Source organism: Macrobrachium rosenbergii, chromosome 25 (assembly GCF_040412425.1).
Source record: "Macrobrachium rosenbergii isolate ZJJX-2024 chromosome 25, ASM4041242v1, whole genome shotgun sequence".
NCBI classification, from domain to species: Eukaryota; Metazoa; Arthropoda; class Malacostraca; order Decapoda; family Palaemonidae; genus Macrobrachium; species Macrobrachium rosenbergii.
The window spans coordinates 30,698,254-30,709,865 of NC_089765.1; the positions used below are offsets into that span (position 1 = coordinate 30,698,254).

The 11,612-nt window shown below is 36.2% G+C and overlaps 1 protein-coding gene across 4 annotated transcripts in view; it reads left to right on the forward strand.

The window, feature by feature from the left end:
• LOC136852531 (1,5-anhydro-D-fructose reductase-like) overlaps positions 1-11,354 on the forward strand; it is a 149,209-nt gene extending 137,855 nt beyond the window's left edge. For all 4 annotated transcript variants that reach the window (XM_067127255.1, XM_067127257.1, XM_067127256.1 and 1 more), the window contains 7 exons: positions 744-861; positions 4,659-4,741; positions 7,376-7,448; positions 8,842-8,977; positions 9,386-9,554; positions 9,919-10,016; positions 11,015-11,354. In XM_067127255.1, the coding sequence (XP_066983356.1) occupies positions 744-861; positions 4,659-4,741; positions 7,376-7,448; positions 8,842-8,977; positions 9,386-9,554; positions 9,919-10,016; positions 11,015-11,057 (720 nt within the window). In that variant the 3' untranslated portion in view covers positions 11,058-11,354. The remainder of the gene's footprint in view (positions 1-743; positions 862-4,658; positions 4,742-7,375; positions 7,449-8,841; positions 8,978-9,385; positions 9,555-9,918; positions 10,017-11,014) is intronic.
• The last annotated feature ends 258 nt before the right edge of the window (positions 11,355-11,612 follow it).

Genomic DNA, 11,612 nt, shown 5'->3' on the forward strand with positions numbered 1-11,612 from the left:
TGGATGCAATGCATTACCTCTGCCTTCTTACCACTGCGTCTATAGTCCTGCAACACTCATTTGGACACAAAAGACAGCAGGAACAAGATAACAGGAGTGCAGTAACCAACAACTACGTCAAGAAAATATAGAAATATATATAAAACATCAAGTACCATAAAACATTGACACCATATATAACTAAAGAATATAATATAACGATATAGACATATATATATATGTGTGTGTGTGTGTGTGTGTGCGTGTGTGTATGTACAGTATATGTATATACATATATTTATTATTAGCTGAGATATTGATGTGTTGTACAATGTAAGAATGTTCTGTGTGGGAAGTTTATTCCACTTCAAGAACTCATCTGTTTCAGTTAGCAAGATTTATATGGGAGAGAATGAAATAAACAATTGATATTCTAAGTGGCCTGCTGTTTACAGGATTCTGAGCTGATCTTTGTGCTATTATCTTTCTTGTTGTTATCAACGTCTATGAAGTATTTTGGCTTGCTTGTAACAGTACAGTTATTATAATCATTATGAAGATGACAGTGCCAAAGAGTTGTTCAGCAGTAAACTTCATCGCTGGTTATTTTTGCCTTGCATATAGAATAATGAAGCAAATAAATGTTAAGTTTAGACCCCCCCCCTTTCGTGATATGGTGCAGAACATGTAAGACACACGTAATGTACCTTTATTTTACTCGCTTCACAAAGAATTCTTCCTTTACTCTTTCATTTCTTTTTCAGCTGCCTCCAATTGGTAACAGACCGAGTGATGTAGAGAAGTACCTCAGTCAGTCGCTGAAGAAGCTGAAGGTTGATTACGTGGATTTGTATCTGATTCACGCTCCGATCTCCGCAATACGTAAATATGGCGTCATTTGTGTTTTCCATATTTGTTAGTTTAATGTTTTAAATAACATTTACACCCAAAATCACAATTCTGACTGTGCCAGTTGAGCTGCCATCCAGTTCCACTTCACTTCAACCATATCATAATGAATTATAACTCCGGCTTTTCTTCTTACCCTTTCATTCTTAACGGACTCTGAAGCTTCTGTGCTCGCTGATGTTTGATCTCTCATCTTCCTCTTTTTTTTTCTTTTTTTACAAAATGTGGTTGCAATAATCATTTCCCTTTCAACGTACAGTTCTATTGGATTTCTTCGTACTCATTCATTCCTAGTGCTCTAAGTTTCACATAGATATTTCTAGCAAAAACCAAATAACATCCAGGTTTGGGCATTTAGTATTATTACCAGTGTTTTTCTTATATTAGATAACTCTTTATGTTCTTGAAATTGGTTCATACTTTATTTCAAAATACAATTCATGACAGTGTTCTTATTATTTCTACAGCTCCAAAGCACTGTTTTCTGTTGCAGTTTCGAGAATAGATGATATCTTTAATTTTCTCTTTTGTTCGAGAACCATTGACAAAATATTAGCTTATTTCGTACATAAATTAATTTGAAAAAACACCTGTTTCTTATGGTATTAGTGATATATTAATGATTTTTATTGGCGTTTACAAACATGTTGACTATGATTTTCTGAGAGGTTTTTCATAATCTGTTTATTCAAGATATTCCCAGACTATTATTTTTGATAATGCATGCATATTCCAGAAACATCTAGATCTGAGAGAAACTATATAAATTAGCCAAGAGAGAGAGAGAGAGAGAGAGAGAGAGAGAGAGAGAGAGAGAGAGAGAGAGATCCTTTCCTTCCAATCATCTCGAACAGTAAGGAAAATGCTCTTTCAGTTCTTAGGAATTTATTGTAGCCGGAAGTGAGCAGCCATTCTAAGCAAAAGACCCCTGCCAAACAGCTTATTACACACTGCACATATTACTCATATTCACCTTAGAATATATTTTTATACTTTATTAGATTCTCAGAAATATATTCATTTACAGATTTTCTTCTGTTACACATTGCATTTCTTAAGAATTCAAGGTCAATTTTTAATAATTTCGTTGAACCTCTTATTACAGTTTATCTGTAAACAAAAAAGATCAGTCTGAGCCCCTGTAAGGTCTGCAGTTTAGATAGCTGCCTAGTTGGACTAACAGCAGCACTGGTCCCAGTGCTGCTTGCAGTAATTATGGACCAGTCTCTAACCTTCAAGTGCTGCCTAAGATTTCTGAAACGTTGGTGCTATAGTTTAGCACAAGTACCTGCATTTTAGGTGTTTGTTTCCTGACAGTCATCATTTTTGCCGAAAGCAGTTTTTAATGCCCTTTATAAGTCTAACTAGCAACATCTGAGACAACTAAATAAATAAAAGACGAGTCAAAAGTTGCTCGAACTGATTTCAGTGCTGTCTTTGATTTACTTTCCAACTTAGATATTTGAGGCTTCGTACCCAACTGGATTGCAGTTTCTAAATGACTGGCAGCAGAGAACCTTTATCCACACCTATCATGTTAGATGTTCTAAGATGTAGCGCACTAGGACCATTGTTTTCAGTATTTACTAGTGACAAGACTGTTGGCATAGACAGTAAGAAAGACAGTAGACCTACAGTACGCTTATAATTTAGTATAACTCTCATTGCGGTTATGATATGCACTCCTACTTTGGGATCTAGAGTGATTTAGTCACTGATGTGTTACTTCGAGGTATGAAATTTAAATTGGAGAATGCGAAGACCATTTAATAATCATCTGTATACCATGCTGTCATTATTATTCACTGTACCGAAGTAATGCTATAATTAACTTGGCGTTGCTCTTACCAAAACACTAGGTATCATTTGTAAGGAATATTTTAGGGTATTGTTTCAGATCATTTGATTTACCACTTTTAGAATACTGTTTCGTTTGGATGCCAGCAGTAACCTAGAGTCTTCATTCTGACAAAATAGTTCTAAGAATTGGCGTTCTTTCCCCAAACAGTGGTAATTATAGATTTGACCATTGCTGCAACATATAATGCTTGGCTGTTTTCCATGATCTATATTTCAGCAGAGATACGTCAGATGGGTAACTTATGATTCTTCCATGGCCAACATTCGTCGATCTTTCTGCTTTCCTGGAAGGAAAATGTTGTGTTCCTGCTACGTGTTTACTTTTTGAACCAAGAGCTTGCCTACTTGCTGAGTGATTTCCTTTTTCCAATTCAAAACAAGCTTCTTTTTTTTATTTTGCTGGTTTCCAGCACTATACAAGAGAAAAACCTTCCAAAGAAAGCTCTTTCCTAATTTCAATATTGTTGCCACCAGCGTCACAAAACAAAATGCCAAAAGCCTGGGACACTAAATTTATGTTCCAGAGTTTCTTAATAGCATGGAGAATTTGAAATAAACCTGCCATGGGTTAATAGGCAGTAGGTGGAGAAGCTGCCTTTATCCTCATAAGAATTTTTCAGTTTTTAAAACTGCATTTTCAAAGACTGGTCTATGCCAATCATATTTCTGTTGGTCATTTGGGTACCTTGGGTGTTGGCTGGAAATGATTTTCTATCCAAGACCTTTGAGAGGATGTTGTTTTTAGGTTAAACAGCTTTTTAAAATTCAATGATGAAACTAGTAGTCTTGAGCAGATTTTGTGCTTTATGGTTCATTTTATTTTCATACCATGCCTATTGTATAGTTTTGCCTATTTTACACGGTTGTGTTACTGACAAAATTAACTTGAGTTATTGATGTTTACCTTTGCCTGCCACAAATTCCTTATCTGAAGATGGCTGATTAAGGTATAAAATGGGATTTAAGTTAATAGTAGTTTTTATTTTTACCATCAATATCAGTAAGGTTGGTAAAGGAAAGGAACTTATAAACCCCTTCATCCAGTTTCATTACTCTCCATCATTGCTAAGGTTCAGTTCAAACTCAGACTTGAATATATACCTTCCTTACTTTGTTTTTTGAATGTCGTATCATAGGACATGCACAGTTGAGAGGGCTGAAAATGATTGATTATACAAGTGAGCAATAATTATCTTTGGTGGTTTCTAGCACCAAAGGTAATTAGTGCTCACTTGTTGATGATTTCATTTTACCTGATTGCTTTATAGCTAATGTATGGCACTGTCTAGAAAGGTAATGAGTCTCCCGGTGTAAATTTTTATTCAGTTATTCTCCAGCGATCTATTGATCTATTTCCAGTAAAATTTTAGGATATAAGATTATATATAACCTGCAGAAGAGCTAGAACAAATCTTCGTAAGTCTTTCTGCTGTCACCATCAATAACCATACCTAAAGGTCAAATTTCAATGCTGTGATCTAGCTACGTCTCTTTGAACAAGAATGACTACATGTTTTTTTTCCTACACACCGATGACATTTGGAAAAATACAGTTCTGTATGCGGTAATCAAATTATTTTTCTTTCATTGAGATAAATTTGTTTATTTTATCTTCGACGTTGACAGTTAACATTGCTTAGTACTGTTGGACTGGAAATAGCCAATCTTGTCCATCTTGTTTCGATAAAACTTATTGATTTCCTGAGTACGTTTCTTACACAGCTTCCATACCCAGTATTGTTGGCTCATCTTTGGTTTTTCTGATAGTAAGTGTATAGCATTATTATATAACTGGACCCTTCAATATACACTACATGAAACAGTCCGGACTTCTTACATAAGCAGATCTATCCGTCAGTTCACGTAAATTGTAATTTGATAACACTGTATCACCAATTATTTATTTCTAGCTGAAGGTGAAGATGACGTACGAGGTAAAATCCTAGACTTCAGTACTGACTTGGAAGCAGTGTACAAGGTTATGGAGCAACAAGTAAGTGTAAAAGGCAATGTTTCTTCTCATACTGTATAGCTTTGCATAACTTTGACCACCGAAGCATCATTTTAGTAATGGACAGATTTAAACTTTTCCCTAAATGCTAATTGGTTGATGACGCTCTAATTATGGCATCAGTAAACATTGTGTATTGCATACCCAAAGCAAGTAGCATTCAAGGATATATTGCTCAGTGGATATATATTTCTCATAACGAATTTTTTAATGATTTAAGTGTATGTATTTTTTCATTTTTATGTGAATACCTTCTTTTGATGATTATTTACCGCACAAAAAAAAAGAGATCTCTTCTTTTCTTTTATGTTTGTTCACGTGTATACACGAAAAAGAGCCAGTGGGTTGGTGGCAACCCAGCACAATCACTTAGCTCAGGTCTTGAGGGGAAAAAAAAAAAAAAAAAAGAGGAAGAGAACAGGTTAGGAAAGTGGTGTCATAACCTCGAGGAAACAATCTGAACTTTGAAAAGAAATGGCGGTGTAGTAGCTCAGCGACATGAATGCACACTTTCAAATGAGTAACCCTCATTGTCCTGCACAAGTACCGAAGGCAATTGTAGTTCTTCATTGAAATAAATCTTACAGAGAATAGACAAATAGGGTATCTTCCACCAATGGCAGAAATCACAATGGCGATTGATTTTGGCGACCTTAGATGATATGATTTAAAGTCTTGCAAAAATGAAAGTTTGCCATTAAAAGTAATGCCAAGAGTTAAAAGAATATGTCACTCCCAATCATTAATGTTTGAATAGTTCACCACAGCTGAATGTCGATGCAGGTTGAAATAGTACTTCAGGCCATACAACCAGGAGAGTTTGGCAATAACTTAAGTAAAAAAGATCATCAACATTGGAAATGATGAACTGATTTTCAGCCAAAATCCTGTCCTCAGCAGGTAGTTTAGCAAATAGTGTTTGCTGCTCAGATGTGGTCAGCTCTGAACTTCCATACCCGCGCCCAAATTCCCACTCAGAAAGTGCAGATATTGTGTCTTCATTTCCAGACCATAGAAGACAGTGATTTTATTTATTAAGGACGAGAATTTTTATTTGGAGATAACTAAGATTATTAATTTTCCTTGGTCGAGAAAAATTACCTTTCTTGAAGTAGGGAAGTGCAATATTTCCCTGTCTGTTTACAAAAGTTATGTGTAGCAGCAGAAAAAGGAGAGGTTCGGAATGAATGATGCACTCGCTCTTCTAATGGCAGAGGAAGAGTACTGTAGTCATACCAAGGGTTAGCAGGAGGCAAAAATTTTAGAGAGGAGGTTTATACCTGAATTAGTGACTTGCGAGTTAAGCAACACGAAGTTCTGTAGGTTCAGTTGTACAAACTGTAACAGTAATCTTGTCTCTGAAAGTCAAGATTTAAGACATATTCTGGTTTGCAAGAAAGGTTCTCAGATGCCGTAGGTATTAGATGGAGGAATGAATTAGGAAAAAAAAACGTGATGTTACAAAAATAAAAGGAACCCTATAAAGTCTAAGAATGGAAGCTGTTTTGTAGTAGCTAAAAGTATTGTACATAAAATGATTGAGATTAATAATCGTTTGGTTATGGTCTTAAGGATTATGCATTTGGTTGTTAACTAATGTTTCCCATCACATTAGCAAGAAAAGGGTAGAGGACCTCATTGCTTCGCTTCAGTGGGGACGTAACAGAAACACATGATCAAGTTTACATTACATCTTTCTTTACAGAGGACTCTAGCAATTGGTTAATAAGAGAGCTTACTAATTTGAAGTGTAGTGCTTACTATTTTTAGTCGTATAACATCCACCAGTACACCTGCTCAATGCTTTTCCACTCATCCACCAGGACACGTACTCAGTGGTTTTCCACTCATCCACCAGTACACCTGCTCAATAGTTTTCCACGCATCCACTAGTACACCTGCTCAATAGTTTTCCACTCATCCACCAGTACACCTGCTCAGTAGTTTTTCGCTCATCCACCAGTACACCTGCTCAATAGTTTTTCGCTCATCCGCCAGTACACCTGCTCAATAGTTTTTCGCTCATCCACCAGTACACCTGCTCAATAGTTTTTCGCTCATCCACCAGTACACCTGCTCAATGGCTTTCCATTCTGCCTCAAAGCTGTTATTTTTTCTGATTTCTGTAATGTTCAGTAGTCTGGCTTCTTCTAGACTAGAGCTCAACAGATTTAGGGTTATCTGTCCGTCATATTTTCATTTATGGCTTGGCATTCGATATCCTTCTTGATAATCTTTAGTAAGCGGACAGAATTAAAAAAGAAGTGAAACAGAGAGAGCAAGGCGGGAAGCGGGTATGCATGTTGAATGATTTAACAGAAGACAGAAGATAGTAAACATACTGCATCTAAAATGAATGGGTTTCTGTGTGGGAGTAGGAGTCACAGCCATCAGTCACTATGGCAGAATTTTACGAGAATTGCAGTTAAACTGGAGCCCAGATTATTAATTCATGGACATTTCACTGCAGATAAGTCTTTTAACACTTTTTTAGACACTGTTTTTGGATCTTATTAGCTTGCCGCTATAAAATCACCAATTAAACCAGAAAATAGCCTATCATGTTTGATTATATTTATGTAGTGCCATATTATGTATATTATATTTTCCACACAGGTTGATGCAGGAAGAGCACGAGGGATCGGGCTGTCAAACTTCAACAGTAAGCAGATTGAGAGAATCATGAAAGGTAATGAACCATATTTAGCGATACAAATTTTACACTTTAGAGAAAATGTTCACCTGACAAAAGTTTTCATTCTTATAATATGAAGAACTGAACATGTTATTTCGTATTTACATATAAAATTTATCTAAGTGAATTAAAGTTTATTTGATGATGGTTTTTCTGCTGCATATTTGGTTCTAATATTTCAGATGCATATTTCAACCTTATGTATGAAAACCAACAATTTGAGGTATTTGATTCGTAGACAGTTTTGAAACATCTGTTCAGTGCTGACAATGATGCATCTCTTCGATGGTGTTTCAAAGCTATTTGTAAATTCTAGTCAAGTCCTCAGGTTTTTAGTATTACTAATATTCATCTCAGTTTGATAATGAGATGTTAAAATCAACTGAACTTTTTGGTTAAAAGGACGTCTTTTATATTTTCGTGTTTAACCCTTCACAATTTCATTCTCATAATCTACATTTGTCTCCAAATATAGGCACCTGGAAGTACCAGGCAAGAGAAACTATATCAAGGGTTACTGTTTGCTGTATAACCCGTAGCCACTGTCAAAGATTAGTTTACAGTTAAGGGTAAAATAATATAGAATACTTACAGTACATTTCTAGATAGGATGACTACACAAGCCGGCGGCGTGGGAGCCTAGGTAGTGTTATGAGGTGCAAAATAATGAGCAGGTGGACATGTAGCCTACTGCTGGTTTATTCAGTTGTTTTAGATTTAGCTGGTCTTGTGCCAGCACGGGCTCTTGCTCCTAGAGCAGCCCGTAATGGTTTATTCAGAACGCAGGCCGCTTATAAGGTGGCGTGCGGACGTCACACAGAGGAATACAGTAGGATACAGGTGACCCGAGGTCAGCTACTCTCGGTGTTAATTTTAATAGGTAAATACAAGTAACACAAAAGGTAAGTTAACAAGAATTGACACAACAATATTCTAACACATGTGCAAAAAAAAAAAAAAAAAAAAAAAAACAGGAGCAAATGAATTTGTAGTAGATATCCTACGTATTTACATAGATAAAATGTGGCTATTTTTGCTTGACCCAATCTCGTAGGAGCGTTACCGTAGAAAACGGGCGGTTCACCATAGAAAACCCGCTTAGTGGGGACTTTACAGTTTCAACGTAAACAATGTCCTTTGTCGGTCTTATACAGTCATAGTGAGTCCTATTGTCTTATTAGGATACTGTAATAAAGTATTGTAAGTACCAGCGCCAGTTAGCCTGGACTGTGGTTAGTAACGTCATTATCAGTAGAGCTTCTTAGAAGATGCATTTTTCAGTTGGCGGTCACGTGCGTTCTTCTTCTGTTCAGAAGTCTATGTCAGTTGAGGCATTCAGTCTTCTTTAGATTTTATTATGCTAAAGGAATATTTTTGCCTCTTCCAGTGTGTCGAATCAAACCAGTAAACCTTCAAGTAGAAGTTCATGCTTACTTTCAACAGAAACCTTTAAGATCACTGTGTCGACAGTTTGATATTTCTGTCTGCGCCTACTGCCCTCTTGGAGCACCACATCTTCACAGGTGACATATCTGCTAAATTTATCAACTGCAAATAGCTGGAAATAAAAAAACTTGTTAAATCAAACCTTGAATGTTAACGTATAATTTCTACTCTGCCAATATATATAGTGTTTCTTATCAGATTGGGTTGTTCAATGACTTTTATACGAGAACAGCAATTAACGAGAGAGAGAGAGAGAGAGAGAGAGAGAGAGAGAGAGAGAGAGAGAGAGAGATAATCGTGATGCTAGAGTAGGCCTACACTCCTATCTTTTTTAGATACAATATTTGTAAATATATGTTCCTGTGACTTGAAAATCCACGAAAAAGTTACGTGTTAATTTCAAGGACATGTGTATGTACATTATTTATCACGAGTGTTGTGCTGGATAAAGTGTTTTGTACACACTGCTTCCTTCTAACTCTCAGAGATGACAGTGAGAAATATCCGCGGCTTATAGAGCATCCAGTTGTGACCTCGATGGCCTTGCGTCTCAATAAAACACCAGCGCAGATTCTTCTTCGCCATTTAATTCAGCTTGGATTGATTGTCATCCCAAAATCCGTCAGTCCAGAAAGGATTCAAGAGAACTTTCAGGTTAGTTGATGATATTTGTCTACTCTCTGATACCTTGTTTTTATTTTGAGTTGTGCATTGCCTAGGTTAACGTAGCTTCTGCCAAGAGATTTACAATCGTCACTATCGTTTTTATGTCAGATTTTCCACCTTGAATTCAGTTGCTAATCTAACTTATTGTCAGAGCATATGGAACCAACTGTTACATGCTTTTAAGCTGATTCTATCAACGGCAAATTTTTAAAAGAATGGCATGTCATTTTCGTTCAGATATCCGTCATCCCTTAGAGACCGTATAGTACACTGTATATTGCATACGTGCATTCGGTTGTTTCATTTGTTGTGTACTACAGTTTTGTTTGAATATTGACTTTCAAATCTCCAGGTGTGGGATTTTAAACTGCCTCCTTCTGACATGGCAGACCTCGATGCCCTTGACCGTGGAGGTGATGGACGAGTAATCAATTTCCAGCTTCGTCCTGGGTAAGACAGTTGTAGTTTTGTGCATCAGGGAAATAATTTGTGCATATATGAGTGATGGGGTTGTAATGAAACAAAATGAACTTTTTATAGAGAAAGGTTAGTATTTAGCACACAAACGTATCCCTCCTGTAATGAATTCCCACCTCCAAGACCGCTGAACATGCAGGCTTGTATCTAGACTACATGAAAAGTTAAGAAAGTAACCGATGGGAATCGGCTTCAGGTGGTGCATATGTCTTGCTAATACTGATCTTTTGTTTGCTGCACAAAGGAGTGTGGTGTCTGGGTACATTCGAAAACTATGAATGTGGATACATAAGTATATGACTGATGGGTTTGCATGAAAAACTAGTTTTGTTTCATAAAAAGATTTAGCTTTTAAAAAATTGTGCTGACAGAATAAGACTAATATTGTTTTGTAGTTATTTCTTCACAAATTTTCTTCATGCCATGAAATTTTAGTATACTAAAATCAGTAGGTTACATTTTTAGTTTTCTGTAAAAGAAAACTATTGAGATGGCTATTTGTCTGTCTGTCCACACTTTTTCTGTCCGCCCTCAGATCTTAAAAACTACTGAGGCTAGAGGGCTGCAAATTGGTATGTTGATCATCCACCCTCCAATAATGAAACAAACCAAATTGCAACCCTCTAGCCTCAGTAGTTTTTAATTTTATTTAAGGTTAAAGTTAGCCATGATCGTGCATCTGGCACTGCTGTAGGTGCTAACATCACAGGCCACCACTGGGCCATGGCTGAAAGTTTCATGGATTGCGGCTGAGAGTTTCATGGGCCGTGGCTGGGAGTTTCATACAGCATTATTTGTTGTACAGAAAACTCGATTGCGCTGAAGTTTCTTCGGCTCATTTTTTACTTGTCTAATGTTAATTCCACCTTGCTTCTAAAATAATTTTAATTTAGTACAGTATCTAGGTTACCTGTTGTATATAAAAGGCATGAATTACTAACTAAAACGTTTCCAAAATCTTTTTTTTCCAGAGTACAAAATCACCCTGAGTATCCATTCAGCATTCCATTCTGAGATTTCCAGAGAGGAAGGATTCTGTATAATGGAGACTGTTATTTTGGAACTGTGTATATTCTCATAAAAGATAATGTCACTTTCATGTTCATATATATATATTTTACGTGAAGAATTGAGTGTATATTAGGTGATACCTGTAATCGTGAAGAATTGAGTGTATATTAGGTGATACCTGTAATAGTTACTATAGTATAGATGCATTAGAATATTGAAGAAATTTGTACAATGATAATTTTTGGGCATGTATATATTTCTTATGTATTTTGGAATGTTGAAGTGGTTAACTAAACTCTATCAGTGACTATCATTTTCACCTGCATAGAGAAACAGTAACTTCCATACCCAGTCTAAGTAAGTTGATTCTTTAAACAAGGAAAAAGAAGAAAACAAATGTTCAATATTCATAGACTGTGTTTGAATTCTGGTCCCAGTAGACAGTAACTCTGCCTTGTTTCTCGGTTTGCACCTTTGAAAAACCTACATTAAACGAAATCCTCACTTAGGTAATTTGCTGCAAGAGAATATCAGTTTGAATCCCAGTTCGAATGTTGA